General features: G+C 43.9%; 1 protein-coding gene across 6 annotated transcripts in view; it reads left to right on the top strand.

Annotated features, from left to right (window-relative positions):
- The window catches only part of nf1a (neurofibromin 1a), a 79,496-nt gene extending 60,116 nt beyond the window's left edge, over nucleotides 1-19,380 (top strand). For 2 of the 6 annotated variants that reach the window (XM_031573774.2, XM_031573777.2), the window contains 18 exons: nucleotides 400-679; nucleotides 1,226-1,440; nucleotides 1,736-1,797; nucleotides 1,970-2,111; nucleotides 2,810-2,911; nucleotides 3,384-3,524; nucleotides 4,949-5,075; nucleotides 5,473-5,604; nucleotides 6,254-6,389; nucleotides 7,434-7,505; nucleotides 8,804-8,961; nucleotides 9,092-9,226; nucleotides 9,363-9,481; nucleotides 9,828-9,928; nucleotides 10,458-10,600; nucleotides 11,395-11,441; nucleotides 12,517-12,733; nucleotides 15,555-19,380. In XM_031573774.2, coding sequence (XP_031429634.1) covers nucleotides 400-679; nucleotides 1,226-1,440; nucleotides 1,736-1,797; nucleotides 1,970-2,111; nucleotides 2,810-2,911; nucleotides 3,384-3,524; nucleotides 4,949-5,075; nucleotides 5,473-5,604; nucleotides 6,254-6,389; nucleotides 7,434-7,505; nucleotides 8,804-8,961; nucleotides 9,092-9,226; nucleotides 9,363-9,481; nucleotides 9,828-9,928; nucleotides 10,458-10,600; nucleotides 11,395-11,441; nucleotides 12,517-12,733; nucleotides 15,555-15,697 — 2,472 coding nt within the window. In that variant the 3' untranslated portion in view covers nucleotides 15,698-19,380. Of the gene's footprint in view, nucleotides 1-399; nucleotides 680-1,225; nucleotides 1,441-1,735; nucleotides 1,798-1,969; nucleotides 2,112-2,809; nucleotides 2,912-3,383; nucleotides 3,525-4,948; nucleotides 5,076-5,472; nucleotides 5,605-6,253; nucleotides 6,390-7,433; nucleotides 7,506-8,803; nucleotides 8,962-9,091; nucleotides 9,227-9,362; nucleotides 9,482-9,827; nucleotides 9,929-10,457; nucleotides 10,601-11,394; nucleotides 11,442-12,516; nucleotides 12,734-14,407; nucleotides 14,544-15,554 lie in introns of all 6 variants that reach the window. The other 4 variants (XM_031573775.2, XM_031573778.2, XR_004164316.2 and 1 more) reach the window with 3 other exon arrangements.
- The last annotated feature ends 593 nt before the right edge of the window (nucleotides 19,381-19,973 follow it).

Below are 19,973 nucleotides of genomic sequence, written 5' to 3'. Positions count from 1 at the left end.
CTCTCTCTCCCTCTCTCTCCCCCTTTCTTTCTCTCTCTCTCTCTCTCTTTCTGTCTGTAGTACCAGTTTGTTTACAGGGTGGTGAAGTAGTAAAGTGATGGGAAGACGTACTATTACTATTTATATGTGTTCAGTGTTACTTCTGATTTGAATGCATAGTTCACAATCAGCTGTTTAAGTGTTGTTTTCCAGTGATCATCCATAACGGGCTTAAGGATGGACTTTTTTGTGGACTCGTGGTCACTGACATTTGTACTTATGCTGATATTAAAACAGCCAAATGTCGTATCAGTCGAATAAGATATGCTTTCTGTATTGTGTGTCTGTTTTTTGTGGTTCCGTCTGATTTATTATAAAGGCGTCTCCTTTGTGTTAATGCACACAATTTTTCCGGTTCAGGTGATCGGCCGCATGTGCAAGATCATCGACAAGACCTGCCTGTCTCCGACGCCCACGCTGGAGCAGCACCTGATGTGGGACGACATCGCCATCCTGGCGCGCTACATGCTCATGCTCTCCTTCAACAACTCGCTGGACGTGGCGGCGCACCTGCCCTACCTGTTCCACGTGGTGACGCTGCTGGTGGCCACCGGCCCGCTCTCGCTCCGCGCCTCCACCCACGGCCTCGTCATCAACATCATCCACTCGCTCTGCACCTGCTCTCAGCTCAGCTTCAGCGGTGAGGCGCCCCTCGTCACACTCGTGTCACGAAAGTTACTTTTTTTAAGTGACAAGAATGTCATTCTGGGGTGACTCAGGCGTTAGCTGGCGGCAAACTATCTTACAAGCGTACGATTCATGAATTCGAAAGACCCTCTTAAGGAGTCCCATTCCTGCAGTCGTTCTTTGTCAATACAGTGAAACAAAGCAGGCCATAGATAGGAAAGAGAGAGACGGGAAATGTATGGGTGTTCCACAGCTACGCATTCTTAGTCAGTCATCCCATATCCTTGGGAAACGGGAAAAGAGATGTCAAACAGAGAAATATTATCATTTTGTCTTGTTGTTGAGCTGCTTTCTTAATCTGTCTGAATTCACACTTTTTGAATTGAATTACTCTTAGAGTGTTTACTCACAGGCTGTTGACAAGTCTTTAGATGTCACAATGGTGGTCTATCTATGGCCTGATCAGAACAGAGGCTTTCAAAAACGGAAATGAAATCGTGTGGGTGTCATTTTTAGTAAACTTCTGTTTTTTTTCTGTTCTGTCTCTTTTTCCTGACAGAGGAGACCAAGCAGGTTCTTCGCTTGAGTTTGACTGAGTTCTCGTTGCCCAAGTTCTACCTGCTTTTTGGCATCAGCAAGGTGAAATCAGCCGCTGTCATCGCTTTCCGCTCCAGCTACCGCGACCGGTCTTTCTCCCCAGGGTCGTACGAGCGCGAGACCTTTGCCCTGTCTTCACTGGAGACAGTCACTGAGGCGCTGCTGGAGATCATGGAGGTCGCCATCCAACATCTGTTTGTAGTTTGTCCGTCTGTCTCTGTCCTTTGTCTACTTGTCTGTTCTCTTCCTCTTTCCCCTCCCTTCTCTCTGTAGCATGTCATTCACACTTTGAAGACATACTTAGTTGTTGTCTTAGAACTAGTGGCACATTACATTTTCTATACTCTAAACCTGTGAACTTGCGCCAGCCTGTCATATCTCCTCCTGCTGTTTGCTGTTGTAGTTTGGTAGGACTGACCTTGCTTAGAGAGGCCCAAAATAGTCGTCTAACTCTGCTGTTGTTCCTCCACAGGCCTGTATGAGAGACATCCCAGGCTGCAAGTGGCTGGATCAGTGGACTGAACTGGCTCAAAAGTAAGTAGGGCAAACCGATGACTGTACATAGACTGCTACAGCTGGTGGGGCAAACTCACTGAGACGTGCTACAGCTAGGCTAATGGTAGCCCTGCCAATCAGCCAATCACATGTTCATGTCTGTTTTTATCTTTCACACACTGATGCTTCCTCACTCCCTCTCCCCCATCAGGTTTGCGTTTCAGTATAACCCGTCTCTGCAGCCGCGGGCGTTGGTGGTGTTTGGCTGCATCAGTAAGCGTGTGAGTCACGGCCAGATCAAGCAGATCATCCGCATCCTCAGCAAGGCCAGTCCCCTGCTCAGTATCGATCGAGTGAGTGTCCGTTCCCTCTCAGAACACACACACACACACACACACACACACATATACACACACATATACACACACATAAATAAATTAGGAATTGTGCAGTTTGTTGGCATCTTCCTTTCATATTGCAGACTTTCATCTGACCTATACACTTCTGAATTAAAACTCTTAAACCAGAGTTGAAATGGGTGTAATTAAATTATGCTCCTTTTAGAAGAAGCCCTAATATTAGCACCACAATGCATAGAACTGGGTGTAGAAATGACAGAGAGAATGGTAATAGGTTCACATTAATCGTGTGTGTGTGTGTGTGTGTGTGTGTGTGTGTGTGTGTGTGTGTGTGTGTGTGTGTGTGTGTGTGTGTGTGTGTGTGTGTGTGTGATTGAGTGTATGTGTGTGTGTGATTGAGTGTATGTGTGCTCATGCTTTTGTCATAAGATGTTTTTGTAGAGTCGCCCTGTTGTCACCGCTGGGTACTGTGATGCGTTGCCGTGCCTTTGCAGGTTGTCTAATGCTCTCCTTGTCCTCGCTTCAGTACCTCAGCTGATTAATGAACCCCTTCCTTCCTCTTCCTCTCTCTATATCTCTCTCTCTCTCTCTCTCTCTCTCCCTCTCCATCACTGTATTTCTCTCCTCATCCTCCTTCCTCATTGTTCCTCCTCCTCTCTCTGTCTGCCTCTCTCTCTCCCTCCCTCACCCAGGGCCTGGAGTGCTGTTTAAAGGGCTCAGATAATTACAACAGTCAGGTTCTCATTGAGGCCACAGTCATCGCTCTGACCAAGCTGCAGCCACTGCTGCCTAAGGTATGGAAACCAATGGTCTCGTCTGAAGCCGACACTCTGGAGGCACGTTCCCAGACAGGTTTCTACTGCCCAAACTAGCACCTAATGACCCCCTGTAATGCTCAGAATGGATTTTTGTAAATTATTAGAAGTATTGTACAAGTTATTATACAACTATATATAAATAAATATATCTATATATATATATTGTATTATTGCTATTCAGTTCAACTCTGTAGTTAATGTCCTGTTTAGTTCATGTTGTGGTTTACCTGTGCTCAGTATAGGCGTGTGCCAGGCCCATTTCCTTCCTACTGTTGTTTTGTGGCTTTTAATTGAGTCCGTTTGTGTGTGTGTGTGTGTGTGTGTGTGTGTGTGTGTGTGTGTGTGTGTGTGTGTGTGTGTGTGTTTGGGTGTAACTGTGTGTGTTTGGGTGTAACTGTGTGTGTGTGTGTGTGTGTGTGTGTGTGTGTGTGTGTGTGTGTGTCTCCAGGACTCTCCCATGCACAAGGCTCTGTTCTGGGTGGCGGTGGCTGTGCTGCAGCTGGACGAGGTGAGCCTGTACTCAGCAGGCACTGCACTCCTGGAGCAGAACCTGCACACCCTCGACAGCCTCCGGGTATTTAATGAGAAGGTACGTACACACACACACATACATCACAACCCTGCGGATCACTAGTCAGTAGCCCCTAGAATAGCACAGTCACACTTGGTACACACAGGCACTCACATGCAGACACATCCATACACAGACACTCCCAGATGCTTTCGTATAAATTCTCATCAGCGTGTCAAGAAAATATAATTTTTTTTAACACAATCAGCTTTTCCGAAGGTTTGTAAAGTCATTAACGTTTGCGTATGCTGCAGCATGCTTATGACGCCTTCTGAATCGTTAAACCCATGCCGCTCAGTACTGTGCCTCACTGAACCACGTTCAAATCCATAGTCCTACTTTCTGAGCATAGTGTTCCCCCTCCGCAGTCAAAGCCCATTGTACTTGTTGTACCCACAGTACTGCTTAGTGACTGGGCCTCTTCTCTCTGATCGACGTACAAATGAAGACGTATTAAAGAGCCCTGTCTGCGGGGTGATTTCCTGAAAGACCAAAAGGCTTTGTGACGGACATGTATAGACCGAGTCATAGACATACACATTCACATACACACACGTGCAGACAGACAGACACTGTGTACATGGAGAGAGAGACGGGCTGTGACTGAGCTGAAGAGATGCAGACAAGGAGCAACTGTATGTTGGCGAAAGAAAATAAAGGAAAAGACTGAGGCAGTCAGAGAGGCTCCTCAATAGAGTAAGAGAGAGAAATAGTGCCGTCTTATGAGACTACTACCACTGTAGCTGTGTGTGTGTGTGCCTGTGTGTGCGCACGCATGTAAGTGAGAACTCACCCGTGACTCATGTAGCATGTGGGCTGGTCATGAGCGGTAAGGGCTTTTGGCCTTTTGCTCAGGGTTCAGCCAGCTTCATGGAAGAACTGAGACTTATTTTTAGCAAGCGCTTTTACTCTCTTGCTTAAGATCGTTTTTTTTACATACAGCTTTGAATGACCACACATTTGATACCCTAGGTCTGTCCCCAAGAACTGATATTAGTACACATATATGAAAGGGCATATCAGTGCATATAATATAATAATAATAATAATAATAATACACTTTATTTAGAATATAGTGCTTATTACTTACAGTAGTCATTTTTCTTTGCCTTCACTGCTAGTTAATTCAAAATGTTTGCTGCAGTCTTTAGCACCACCACTTTAGTTACACTTTGACTTTCTGTATTGCTTTTTAAACATTTCCATGATATAACAAGTCCATAACAACCTCTACTAATAACATCAGTAAACAGTAGCTACAAAGTTTAAGGAAGGAAGTTGTGTAATTCAGTGGCCACTTCCGACTGAACAGAGTCCTGATTAACAGCAGTCTTTTACAACACTAACTTGTTGTCCACAACAGTCCTTGTAGAAAGCCCATCTCAGAGAATGTCCTAGCGTTAGCATGGCCTCTAAAAGGAGCCCCCTGTCTCTCTCTGCAGAGTCCTGAGGAAGTCTTCATGGAGATTCGCAAGCCCCTGGAGTGGCATTGCAAGCAGATGGATCACTTTGTGGGCCTCAACTTCACCTCCAACTTCAACTTTGCTCTCGTGGGGCACTTACTAAAAGGTGAGACACACTAGGAAAGCTGTACCTGGCAGACCGTCCCAAACAGCAGATAGTCCAAGCCAGTGGAGGTGTCTTTTCTGTGTCATTGGCTCCAAGTCTCCAGTTGCGTAGGTCTGCACTCATGTAAAACCACCCATTCCTCCTCCTTCTCTCCCCCTTATCTTCCTCTCATTTAACGACTGTTCTCTTGTCCTTTTATCTGCTGTATGTGTTTGTGTGTGTTCGTGTCTGTGTGTGTGTGTGTGTGTGTTTGTGTTTGTGTTTGTGTATGTTCATTTTCGTTTTCATTGCAGACATGTAAGTGTTAGCTATCTTATGCCTGAAAATGAACCCTTGAGAACTTCTGTGAGTGAAGAGTTGACATAAAGAGACTCTATTCTTGATTTCCTTCCTGCAGGCTACAGACACCCCTCCTCCGCCACAGTGGCACGGACTGTGCGCATCCTCCACACACTACTGGGACTCGTGGCCAAGCACATGGGCTGTGACAAGTTTGAAGTGAACACTCAGAGCGTGGCGTACCTCGCAGGTGGGCCTGACACAGCCAACGTTCAAAATACCACTTCTGTAATGTTGAAGCTGAATTTCTGTAATCAAATCAACCACACAACAAGTTTCATTTTACAGAGTAAAACTTTACGGCACCGTTCACAAACTACAGATTGCATAGTGCAAGCACAATAACGTGTCAGAGAAGACGCTCTTCTCTGTTGGCTGTGGCTGTTGAAGTGTGCTGTGTGTTGAGTGAGCGTGTAGCTGATTGTGGCTCTTCTCTGTTGAAGTGTGCTGTGTGTTGAGTGAGCGTGTAGCTGATTGTGGCTCTTCTCCCTGCGCTCTTCTCTGTTAAAGTGCGCTGTGTGTTGAGTGAGCGTGTAGCTGATTGTGGCTCTTCTCTGTTGAAGTGTGCTGTGTGTTGAGTGAGCGTGTAGCTGATTGTGGCTCTTCTCTGTTGAAGTGTGCTGTGTGTTGAGTGAGTGTGTAGCTGATTGTGGCTCTTCTCCCTTGTCTTCTCTGTTGAAGTGTGCTGTGTGTTGAGTGAGCGTGTAGCTGATTGTGGCTCTTCTCTGTTGAAGTGTGCTGTGTGTTGAGTGAGCGTGTAGCTGATTGTGGCTCTTCTCTGTTGAAGTGTGCTGTGTGTTGAGTGAGCGTGTAGCTGATTGTGGCTCTTCTCTCTGCAGCTCTCCTCACCGTCTCAGAGGAGGTGCGCAGCCGCTGCAGTCTCAAGCACAGGAAGTCGCTGCTAATCGCCGATGTTACCATGGAGAACGTTTCCATGGACACATTCTCTGTTTACCACAGCGACCCAGGCTGCAGGTACTTCATAGGCTGTTCTGTCATGTTTTTTCTGTCTGTGATCGCAAAGGCAAGTTCTGTGTTTTTGTAGATTGCTCCTCTCTTATGGAGATAAGATACGTCTTAAAAATGTTTGTAAATGCTTGTACCATGATCCACAAATACAGAACTCCTTACTTGTGATTTATAATTTATAAGATTTATAATATAGGTACAATTATTTGTACAAATTAATTCCTATTTGTAAATACATACTTTTATAATTTGTAAAAATACATGATAATCTGTCATTCTGCATGTGAAGTGTTGATTCTGCATTTATGGTTCATCCCACACTCACCCGACATTCACCCGATCTGCCACTGACGGGATTTTGAGACAGTCTTTTTGCGTTTTTGCGATCCGCACACTAATAGGTCTAGGAGCTAGGAGCAACCACTAGATGGCAGTTTTGTTTTATCCATGTAATAGCCTAAGCTACAAGATTGTTGAGGAAAAGACAATGTTATAGCGAGCGTCAACAGACTTACTGCTACGCTGAAATGGATCCTGACAGGTCAACAAACTGGATATTTATCTAAGGATTGTAAAGCTATGCAGATCATAGTGCTGCTCTTATTTAACCGTATAGCTCAGCTATCTAACAGTTTGCTAGCTGCAGTATAATTCCTTCACTGTAGACGTGCTAGTGAGGGCTGTAATGGAGAAATCAAGACTCTGATAGACATGAGTGTAAAGTGTATAAAAATATTGATTTAGCTTTTCTTAGCAATTGTTAAACTGACGCTTATAACATTAACGGTTCTCCTAACATACATTCTTGTGATCAGCCTGCTCTATGTATGCATGGAAGACAAACTATTTTCATTCAGGCCTATTCTTCATTAGAACCTATGATGCGCGGGTAACTTAGTTAGCTTATACTGTAGCAAACTACATGTTGATAACATAGATCGGTTAACGGAGAGATAGACGTTACAGCGAGTGGTGTGGCATTCATATTTGTATGGCTTTACCAACATCACATAACCCATCCAGCTTGTGAGCATCCCATTTTCATTTCAGCTGTGACTGTGTGAAGTTTTCTGATGCTCATTCTAGGACTACGTGGAAGGCCAACATGTATGACAATAAAAGGTTTGTTACTTTGTTTGTTAGACACTTTGTTTCTGTGTTATTCTGCCTTCTGGCCCAGCATGTCCTAGATCTCTAGTCTAGCCCACTCCATTTCTACTATTGAAAAATAAAACTTAAAATGAAGATAATAGTTAACGTTATTGACATTTATTGATGCTATACAACTCACTGAACCGTCTATCTTCGTTTACCAATCTGTGGTCAGGTAGCTGCAAACCAAGTGGGTAAGGTTGAAGTGTATGCATGAATTAAAACATTTTGTCTTCTGTACATGAAACGTATAGCAGGCTGGTCACAAGGAAAATTAGGAGAACCATTATAGCAATATTCTTCACACTTTGCATCCATTCCTATGAGAACTTCCAGTAGCTATCTCCATTTCATGTTCCCACTAGCAAGTCTTCAGTAAAGGTATTATAGGCTTACTGCAGTTAGCTGTTAGTCCGGTAGCTAAGTTAGACTGTTAAATAAGTGCAGCGTTATTATCTGCATAGCTTCACAAACCTTAGATAAATATTCAGTTTGTTGACTTCTGTCAGGAGGACCCACTTTGGCTGCATGGTGAGTTTGTTGGTGCTTGCTGTAACATTGCCACAACCGGATGCTACTACCGAACCAAATACATTATGGCCCGAAGAAAACAAGACTACTATCTAGTGGTCGCTCCATTGCCTTGTTTGGAGGGGGAGGGGCATTTATGTGGATCAAGATGAATTTGTGTGTGGATCGCGAAAAAGCAACAAGAATGTCTCAAAATCATTTCAATGGAAGCTGGGATGAATGTGTGTGTTGGATGATCCACAAATGCAGATTCAACACTTCATATTCAGAATCACAGATTTAAAAATGACAATTCACGACAAATGTACACACAAAGTATGATGTATTTTTACAAATTATAAAGTATATATTTGCAAATAGACATTCATTTGTACAAATCGTAGTATGTTTATTCAAACGATAACTTGTAAGTCACAAGTAATTTGTGGATAGAAGAACACATTTGTAAATTGTTGCATATTTATGGATCATGGGACGTGCATTTACAAATAATTTTGAGACATTCTTCTGTCCAGACTCTGTGGACTGAAGTCACAGTGTTATTAACCTAACTTCTTTGTTTACGCCTATAGGTAGCTATATGTTGTAAATGGTGAAGTGCCATCAAAGGTTTTTAGGGGTTATGAACCTGGATGAATTTATGAAGTAACAGACAGATCAAACACACAGGTAAACAGGTGTAAAATTGCAAATGGAGTCATAGCATATTTTTCATCGTCCTCTCCATCCTGTTGCAGGACCCTGAGGGAGCACCAGCCCTGGACATCTCCTAAAGTGACCGAGCGCTACCTGGCAGCACACTACCCTATTGTTGGCCAGATCAGCCCTCGGACACGCAAGTCCATGAGCCTGGACATGGGACAACCCTCACAGGCCAACACCAAGAAGCTACTAGGTAGAACAATTATACCATGTGATCGTACAAAAAACGTACTGTGTACTGTATAACGTAAAGGTGCTCAAGGTCAGGCCATTGACTAAAACGTCTAATACGATTGTGTGTTTGTGCACGTGTGTGTGTTTAGGCACCAGGAAGAGCTTTGATCACTTGATATCGGACTCCAAAGCACCAAAGAGGCCAGACATTGAGTCAGGCATGACCACTCCTCCGAAGATGAGGAGGGTGGCTGAGAACGACTATGAGATAGGTGAGCACAGAGGTGTGTGTCTGTGTGTCTGTGTCTGTCTCTGTCTCTGTCTCTGTCTCTGTCTCTGTCTCTGTCTCTGTCTCTGTCTCTGTCTGTGTCTCTGTCTCTAATAATGTGCCCCTAACTATTGACTGTCCTTCTATCCCAGAGACCCAAAGAATAGCCAACTCCCACCTCCGCAAGGTGTCTGTGTCGGAGTCAAATGTGCTTCTGGATGAGGAGGTGCTCCAAGACCCTAAGGTCCAGGCTCTCCTCGTCACTGTGCTGGTAAGAGGGGACGTTTTTGCCGCCATCTATATTCCGCTTCTTAACATCTTCCTCCTGTGTCCATTTCCATGTGCCAGGCTCTCGTTTTTCATTTGTCTCTCTTTGTTTATGCATCTGTCCATATTCTGTCTTGTCTTTCTGTCTCCCTCCATCTCACTCCCTTTCACTGCTTGTCTGGCAGTTTCCCTCCCTCCCTCCCTCCCTCTCTCGTGGAGTGCAGTAATAAAGTGATTTGCTCTGGATGAGTGGCCATGTTGATTAAGAGCCGTGTGTGTGTGTGTGTGTGTGTGTGTGTGTGTGTGTGTGTGTGTGTGTGTGTGTGTTTGCGTGTTCATATGTCTTCCAGGCAACCTTGGTGAAGTACACCACGGATGAATTCCACCAGAGGATTCTGTACGAGTACCTAGCTGAAGCCAGTGTGGTCTTCCCAAAAGTGTTCCCAGTTGTGTAAGTGACATTCATGCGACCTTCATCTGATTAGCTGTGGGCTTCAACCCTATCTGCTGATCTAACCCCGAGGAGATTCTCTTCAGATTTTCCAGACTGTCTGCAGGCCAGCTGCCACCAGTAACAGACTCACGTTATCTATCTCCAGGAAATGAGTGACTAAGCATATAAAGGGCTGATGGCTTAGAAAAGCAATATGACGTATCCCTTTCCTGTTCTTCTGGGAGATTTACTGGAGCTAAAAGCCAACATTCAATGTAATGATTTTGTAGCTTTTATGTGGCTTATAACTATAATTGAGACGATAAATATAATATAATTATATAGTTTAATCAATAATGTCATAGCAACTCAGTTCAAGAACCACTGTTTGGGCATCTGACTTTTTTCCTAATAATGGTTTTGAAATTCTCCTTTCAATCACCCTCTGTGTCATAATGGTGTCCGGTAGGTATTCTAGTTTAAAGTAGCTGTATAAAGTGTATGTGTTTCTGTCTCTGTGTGTGGTGTGTGTGTGTGTGATATCCAGACACACGCTCCTGGACTCCAAGATCAACAACCTGCTGTCCATGTGCCAGGATCCAAACCTGCTGAACCCCGTGCATGGCATAGTCCAGAGTGTGGTGTTCCACGAGGAGTCGCCCCCGCAGTACCAGCCCCTATACCTCCAGAGTAAACACCCCTCCCCCCCCCCCTCTCACCCCTCTTCAGTCACACTCTCGCACGCGCTGACAGTATCCTATTCATTTTAGTTTCATGTCAACACATTGACTTTACATTGCATTTCCTGATTTGATATTCCCTGTCCAGTTCTCATATGCGGCATTCACTCTCACTCGTCTCACATATCTGACTGATTTTGTTCTTGCACTCCTTCATGTTCACATTGTTTTCTTGTTAGCCCATTCAGTTTGTAATGAGTCTTTTTTTTTTTTTTTTTCCAGACCTAGCCAGTAATTGTTCAGAGAATCCGATCCGATGTGTTTGTGTTCATATGCTGCCCACCGACGGTCTGTAATCCACTCTCTTTAGTGGATGAGTTGCAGGTGTTAACAGGCTTGTGCCCCATTGGTTTCCACCTTGGCATTCATCACTCTGTCAATGGAGCGGCGAACTGGCTGCGTTTACTGAGCCCACATCGCAGTGTGTTTACCCCTTGAGTGCTCTTTATGCCACAGCTCACATTAGTGTCACTTCCTCCCTTGAGCCCCCACACCTCTCTCTCACTGTCGTTCATTTCTCTCTCTCTCTGCTGTTCCTTTCTCTCCCCCTCTATCTCTCTCTCTCTCTCTCTCTCTCTCTCTCTCTCTCTCTCTCTTTCTCACTGTCGTTCCTTTCTCTCTCTCCCCCTCTCTCTCTCTCACTGTCGTTCCTCTCTCTCTCTCTCTCTCTCTCTCTCTCTCTCTCTCTCTCTCTCTCTCTCACTGTCGTTCCTTTCTCTCTCCCCCCCTCTCTCTCTCTGGTAGGTTTTGGCTTCAATGGGCTTTGGAGGTTCGCTGGGCCCTTCACAAAGGTAAGATTAATAGCTCCTCCTCTTTGCTTTTCATTTTCCCCGCAGGAAGCTCTGAAGAAAAAATGTCTGCCTAGTGAGCAGTCACCCTCCTCCTCCCCTTTCAGTTCTCCCCTCACTCCATTCGCTAACCAGAACTGCAGATTGGCTGGAAATGTACCAACTGACACCATCTTGTTGCCACCATACCTTCCCTCCTTCTCCTACACCCCCTCCCAAATCCCCCAATGCCCAGACATCGGCTCCCTCTGCAGCAGTGTGTGTGTACCCCCCTCACACACACACACACACACACACACACACACACACACACACACACACACACACACACACACACACACACACACACACACACACACACACACACACACACACACACACACACACACAGAGACATCTCAGTCTTGTTCCCTCTCATCTGAACTGAGGGGCTCTTGTCTCTATCCAATTCTAATGCTCTCGTAATGCTAAAGGGTTAGCACATACTTGACTAGCGAACTGGAGTTTGTGTGTGTTAGGTGAAAATTCACCCTAGTTACCTCAGGACTCCGGAGCTGCATATAAGTATATTTATTAGACAAACAACAACAACAATTGCAATCGGGCTCACTCCCAGCACAAGGCTGAAAGTGAAGCCATATTAAACACATCACACAAGGTTTATATAGACAGAAGTTTAGTAGGGATAATCAAGTGGTGGATTTCTGACGTCCGAGGCAAGGATGGAAGTTTTGCACAAGGTCGGAAGAAGCACAGTTCGACTAAACATGCTCTTGTACATATGCAGACTAAGTGGCACCTAATAATCTAAGTTACACACACACACAGAAAAGCCATGTTCCTGCTTTCATAAGCACATGATTCATACAAGGAATATATTAATACAAGGCACTTGATTCATATATTCTTAAGTCATTAACAGTGTTTGGAAATTATCTCCATCAGTGTGTGTGTGTGTGTGTGTGTGGGAAACTGAATGTCTAATTTTGTTGTCTTTTTATTCTTTTCTTTCTTTTTCTTTCTTCTTCTTTCTTCTTTGTCTCCCCTGCACCTGGTCCCCGCCCCTCTGCTCTCACAGCAAACCCAGATCCCAGACTATGCAGAGCTGGTAGTGAAGTTCCTGGACGCTCTGATTGACGCCTACCTGCCGGGCATCGAGGAGGAGGCCAGCGAGGAGTCTCTGCGCACACCCACGTCTCCCTACCCGCCGCCCGGGCAGAGCCAACTCAGCATCACCGCCAACCTCAACCTGTCCAATTCCATGACCTCGCTGGCCACCTCACAGCACTCACCAGGTCAGCCGCAGCACACACGCGAACGCACGCACGCACGCACGCACGCACACACGCACACACGCACACACGCACGCACACACGCACACACGCACACACGCACACACGCACACACGCACACACGCACAACCAACATCAGACTAAACTATTCTGTGACCTGTATCCACATGCATCCATTAACATCCTTGCTTAAATCTGGCATTTATACACGCACAGACGCCCTCACACTCAGTTCGTATCAGTTGTTCAGCACATTCATACCTAGTCACATACACACTAAATCATAGGTGACCAATCACAAGTGCCTTTTTTCCCCTAACCCTCACACATAGGTGACCAATCACAAGTGCCGCCTTGTCCCCTAACCCTCACACATCGTGGTGAATCCTGCTGCTGAGGTCTAGCCCCTGCTCAGATCTGCTCTGCACTCTGTTTGGTACCAGTAGGGCCTTTCCTCAGAGTGCAGAGGTGTCTGTAACCTGCTATGACACGTTCCTGTGTAAACAGTCTCTGGTGTATCCCACTCTGCTTCAGGCCTGCATGTGGATTGTCCTGCCTTAGCTCTGCCTCTCTCTCTCTCTCTCTCTCTCTCTCTCTCTCTCTCTCTCTCTCTCTGTCTCTCTGTCTCTCTGTCTCTCTGTCTCTCTGTCTCTCTGTCTCTCTGTCTCTCTGTCTCTCTGTCTGTCTGTCTCTCTGTCTCTCTGTCTCTCTGTCTCTCTGTCTGTCTCTGTGTGTGACACACACACACACACACACACACACACACACACACACACACACACTCACACACGCGCATCCTTGGTGTCCTGGAGTGTATCTGGACAATGTAGAGATCATGGAATCTACTTCCTGCACTGTCATCGCTTTTCTTAAGTGAAGGTCAGCTTTCACTGTTCACCATCACCGTTGCATCAGTTGTAGCGTGACAGCTGGCCCTGTAGCCCTGTTCATAGAGCACGTTTCACTGACCCTCTCCTTCAGCTGTCCTTCATGAGTCTCTGTTTTAACCCTTTCTTATCCATGGCTGTTGTATGGCTCTGGACATTTTTGTTTTGATCATTTGTTCTCTCGTTACTATTTGTTCAAGGGTAGTAGTATTTATTTAATCTAAAATATACTGAAGTCAAGTATATTCATTATTGACCTATAATTCATTTCCGTTGTGTCTGTGAATTGAGAATTTAAATACAGTTATTTCCTTCTAGTTATCCACTGCTGCCCTCTAGTGGCTGTGTTCAGGACAACTACCGTATAGCAAGACAATCAAAAGATGCTTTATGAAAAGGGTTATTAGCCCTCTTGTGATTCTGATACCCTCCTCTTTTCTATGATTTGCAGCATTGGAAGCGCATCTAAATGCTAGTCAGTTTCATTTAACGGCCATTTCATAAGCCATACGCCATAAGCCCCAGCACAAGTGCAATCATCCATCTTAAATTATCCTGGTTGTGTTTTTGTTTGTGGTATGTTCTGTTATTTTGCTTTCTTTGGTTTGCTTTCTGTTGTTTGGCTTTCCCTGAGGAAGTGTGTTATGACTACGGGTTTGTCTTTCATTTACTTTCTGTCCGTTTTCTCTTTTTCTCATTGCTGTGGTCACTCATTCTTGTTTATTTTTTCTTCTGTTTTTCCATTCTCTCCCTCTCCCTCTCTCCTTTCTCTTTGTCTCTGTGGGCGAAGCTTCTCTGCCTAGCTCTAAGTCGGCCGTTTTCCCACAGCGCCTCGTCCAGCCAGGTACTACTCTCACCTTCAGCCCACTCTGACTGGTGTGAAGTAGGAGCCTTCAGAGGGCAGAGAACAGAACCCCTCTCTCTGTGTGAGCCTGTATACACATGCAAACATATATGCACACACACACATACACACACACACAGAGGGAGAGAGAGAGCGAGAGGGAGAAATACAATGCAAGGTGCCCTAGGTGCCCAACGGTTCTCCAGCTTGTTTTGGACTGGTCTCAGCTTTATAGCAATCTGAAGATATGAACCAGAAAGATACATTTTGGCCAACAAAGAGTCTTTTTGTGTTTTGAGCCTTTAACCACAGGTTGGAGTATAGCATTTGCAAAGCTACAGTCAGTTATAAACAAAAATATGTTGTACAAGACGCCCCCTAGTGTTCAAATCTCATCTCAGAGGAGGTGTGAGTCAGTTTAAATTCAGAGTGCTTTCATGTTTGAATACACTGTGATTATACATCTAGTCTTTCACCTGCATAGCATTACTGTCGTTGAAATACCTTGTGTCTTGAAGTGGGCATGGATCTCCCCACAAATGTAACACAAAACAAAAATCACCTTTTTTTTTGTTAAGATTGTTAACAGTGTCATCTGTAACTTGGGGAACGAGACAGTCATTCAAATAACACTACAGTCTGCGCAGACAGGGCAGTCTAATCAATCACTGATTATATTTATTTTATGAGCAGATACAGCAGAGATCATTTCCTTTGAAATCTTCAAACAAATAAAACTGAGCATAATAGGTTTATATGTATATATATATGTGTGTGTGCTGCCATTAAGTATAGCCAGTATATTTTGTACATTGGCATTTGGCATTTTAGTTCAATATTATAACTAATTGCACAAAAAGTGTTAGAGATGGCAGTCATAGTTGAACCCCACATTCATCTTTGCTTGGGTGGCTGAACAGCGGTATGGAGAGGGTAGGCACATGTGATGCAAAAGTCAATATTAATATTTAATCTGCACGCCTGTGCAGCCTCGTGTGAACCAAACGCTCTTAGAGAGCATCTGCTCGACATGGTTGTTCTCAGTTCCCGTCAGTGTTCAGGATCATTAACACCTGCCCTCCTCTGCCCTCAGGTATCGATAAGGAGAACGTGGAGCTGTCGCCCACCACGGGCCACGCCAACAGCGGCCGCACGCGTCACGGCTCGGCCAGTCAAGTCCAGAAGCAGCGTAGCGCCGGGAGCTTCAAAAGGCCCAGCATTAAGAAGATCGTCTGATCGACGCCCCGAGATCAGCCCCCCTGGAAACGGGCCAGAGAGGGGTGGAGCGCGCCCTGCAGCTCGTCCCCTTCTTCCCCTCAGCCCCAAGTGCTTCCTCTTTCCATGTCTCCGCTCCAGTTTTTTAAGCATCCCTCTGTTTTAAAACTCTTGTCCTTTTTTTACCAAGCGCCGTTTGAAAATCCGAAAAACTCTCAGCCATTTCGTTTTTTTTGACTTTGTTGATCCATTCACACAAACATGGACAGCAAAAAATATGGAAAGTTGCTGACAGGAGATAAAAACTCAAGCAGAGTGTAGGGAGACCCCTTGAAGCAACAGTTTTGTGCTAAAAAGGCAAAGCAAAGGCACTGGGGCACACAGGGCACGTCGTCGAGGGTGGAGGACAGGTGGGCTCAAAGTTGCACATTTGAGTTCTGGTTCAACAGATTGTGGCCTTTTGTGTTTTGTTTTTTTTTCCCATGGAGAACTGTCAGCCCTTCGTTTTGGATTTGAAGGAACTCCGCTCGAGTTTCCCTCAAGTCGTGAATATCCTGAGGTTACCTTACGGTAAAGGTGGGCAGACCTCTCACAGGCCACCTGATTCAGGCAACCACAACAAAGCATTGCATACGAAAAACAAACGTGACATTTAGCTCTTCAGTTGGACCGCGGATGTTACAGCTGACAGAGTGACCGTTGCATCAAGGAATTCCCCTTTTCCCCCTAATTCTCCTTGAGCCTTGGAGAAAGAAGGCACTATGTCTCCTACAGAAGGCAGTGGTGAACCAAACATGGCTGTCCATTATTTCTGAACTGTTGTGTTCGTTATGGAGTGAGTTTGGCGAGAGGTGAATCCAAGAATATCCTGTTTAGGGAAACCGATATCCACAGTCTTGAAAACCTGGCGAGGATTGGGGACATTATACTAATCTTACCCAGATGTACATATTAAAGTCATACAAAGTTATATATGTAAATAATTACAGATGACAAAATTGCAAGACCGCTCACACATATTGGGTTGTTGTTTTATTCATGGTGTGCCTTCATCAGGGTTTTCAGATGTCCCTAGTTTGACAAGAGAGGAGAAAATGAAGTAAAACCTTGCTGAGGAAGGGAAGTGCAGGTACTAATTACTAGAGATTTTTTTCTTTTTCAGTTTTGTTGCCCAGATAGCTCGAGTGCTGCATTGTAAAACAGTACAGTATTCTATGATCGACAGAAATATTACAAGCATCATTACTCTGCCTGAACAAGTATTTATCCTTCAAAGGGACTCCTTTCGAGTAAGGATGGGGGTCACGCTTTTTAGTTTCTTTTCATTTTATGCGTTGTTCATCCACTGACACCCATAGCAAGACACTAAAAAAAATATATATAGATCAATGCAAAAAAATGTAAATAGTGGGAAAGGCTTTACTTTATGAGTGAGGAATGAGTTGATTTGTTTACAGTCTGGTGGTATGACCAGGAAATCAGCGTAATATGCAAAAGAAAACACCAAAATAAGTAAGGAATGAGAACTTTGAGTTTTTCTCTCCCCCCAATACAGGAACAATCAAACCAATTACTGGATAGAAGTTAACAGTATCAGAGTCAAGGAAGTTCCTTTGCGCCCCAGTGATAAGAAAAACAAAGTTTTCATCTGTGTCTAGCAGCAACAGAAAAAAACGACTCTCCTTTGTTCTTTGTGAGTCTAGATCTGTTGCCATGACAGCGCCCTGATACTGTAAGTTCACCCTCACTTCAGCCAGTCTCCAAGTAGGAAATGTTTTATCCCAGTAAAGGACTTTATGTAACTGAGGTTTTGACTGAGATGTAATCGAACGCAAATCCTGAATGCATGGCAGCAAACCTAGTGACACTGCACCAAAGACTATCTTGCACTATGGCAAATGATCTTTTAGTTTGCGCTTACATGACTGGTCTCAGTGGATAAACAAGGAAAGGCTTGTAACAAGTAACCACTGCAGCCCTACAGAACGTGTGGATATGTGTGAAATCGTCTCTGCCATTGTTTATTTTCTTTTATTATTATTATTATTATTATTATTATTATTATTATTATTTTCTTGAGCTTTGAGTGTTTGCTTGTTGGTCCACACCATTACTGACATCCAGTGATGTTGCAAATGTGCTAAAAATCATGGGATTGTGCCATGTTAGTTTCTATGAAAAGGGAGACTGCTAGGCAATCAAGAAGAAAAGTTAGAGGATCGTGTGACATGGCCCCGCTTCATATTATGTTTTAAATTATGTAGACATGGTCTTCATCAAATCAAAGGGAAACTAAAAGGATGGAATATACAAGCATCAGGACAAACTTGGCCTGACCTATTTAAAGATGAAACCAAAGTTCATACAAAATACCTAAAAAGTACTAAAAAAAACTCATAAGCTATCTCTGACCACTATAATTTGAAGCATGCTCCCTTTAAGTTTGATTTATCGATTGCATTGAGAATCAAGGGTATCCTCTTTCTGTCTGGGAAAAATAGGGACCAAATTGAACACACAAGAACATTTTTCCACATGTTTTACTATAAATTGTATTACCTCTGTATCTACAATTTGTTTTGAAGTAGCCTGTGTGGTATGTGAAAGGGGCGTCATTAAGATGTCCATTTTAAAACCATTTGCTGCAAGTGAACTAACGCCACATGAAGGCCATGTGCGTCTATCCTGGTAATATTTTAATGACCTGCTTTGATTTATGGTACAGTAATTTAAATCATGTTTTATTCTGCACTTATTTGCCTCTTCATCCAACCAGAGGCATCTTTAAAACTTGCTATAGATCCTCATTTTGAGCCCTGAGATAGAGCACATGTCTTATTAACAAACCGAATTAAACCAAAAGTGCTATTAGCAGAGGACAGGTTCCCCCGTGGCTTCCCCAGATTCATCAGAGTACATATGGATGTGTTTACCTGATATCCATCTGATCAGGATGATGTGAACATCTGTCAAAAGAGCTCTAATTTATTGAAAGCTGTAGCATTTATGAACAGGTGTAGCTTGTTAAACACTAAATCCATGGGCTGTAGTCTTTGAAGGACAAAAAAAAAAAACATTACTAATTGTTTCCCCAATACTGGTTTGTACATGCAAAAGCCTGACGTTAAATTGTGCCAAAATTGATGTCCAAGTAGGTGGTAATTGCATGTGATTTTTTTTTGTTTTTGTTTGTTTGTTTTGTTTTATTGCTTATTTCTTTGTTTCTGTTTGTTTTTATAGAAATGCCCCTGTTAATCAGTGTTTAAATTGCACCGAATACTTTATAAGGTGAGAAAGATATATGGTACTGTTACCAAGAGTGCTTTTATAAGACAAAAAAGGTACAGATAGAATGTGAATAGGAGAGCCCTCCACCTTTTAAATATACATAGCTTAGGGTTCAGAGCATATGTCATCAATCTCCACTGAAGTGTTTTTCCAGTCAAATACAAGGCATGTTTCATTTGATTATATGCAAGGCTAAACCTTTGTCTAGCACATTGGCCACAGTTGCAGAGGAAAAACAAGTCTGTACTTTTTGCCTTTGTAAATATTTTGTGTAAAAATGGAAAAAGGTATATTTACTACTGTGTAAATACATGTCTTATTGTATTATTTACTTTTTGTAAAGCCGTTAGTTGCTGTAGATGTAACATGCAAATTTAATTATTCCAGTGTTCGTAATAAAAGTTTCCCTTCTAAAACTGTTTAGATGGCTGATTCATAAAGAAATACACATCCATTCCCCCCCTCCCCAGTCCATCCTAGATTGAAACATTTTCATAATGTGGGGGTCAACACAAAGATAGGCTTACAAAGCATGTTTACACGGGCTTTTTGACGAGGTGTGGGAACAACCAGCTCTTAAATGACCAAGATGAAGGAGATGGATGTGGATTTTAGGAGGACCAGGACTAAGCTATACACCTGTCCATCCTGGCAGAAGAGGTGGAGGTGATAGAGGGTAACATATACCTGGGTGTTCACCATGACAACAGACTGGACTGAGGCTGTCTACAAGAAGGGACAGAGCAGACTACTTCTTGAGGAAGCTTGGGTCCTTCATTGTGTAGCAAGATGCTGCATGTCTTCTACCAGTCTGTTGGGGCAAGTGCAATTTCCTTTGCAGCCATCTGAGCAGATACTGAGCAGCAGTATCTGAGCCAGTGACACTAAGAAACTGAACAAGCTGATAAAGAAGGCTGGCTCTTGCTGGAGTCTACTCTGGAGCACCTAAAGTTGGTTGATGAGAGTATGTTGCACAACATAATGGACCTCACTTAACATCCCCTACACA

The sequence above is a fragment of the Clupea harengus genome, chromosome 9, assembly GCF_900700415.2.
Source record: "Clupea harengus chromosome 9, Ch_v2.0.2, whole genome shotgun sequence".
Taxonomy (NCBI): domain Eukaryota; kingdom Metazoa; phylum Chordata; class Actinopteri; order Clupeiformes; family Clupeidae; genus Clupea; species Clupea harengus.
The sequence above is the reverse complement of the archived record's forward strand: the minus strand, read 5'-3'. Positions and strand labels throughout refer to the sequence as shown.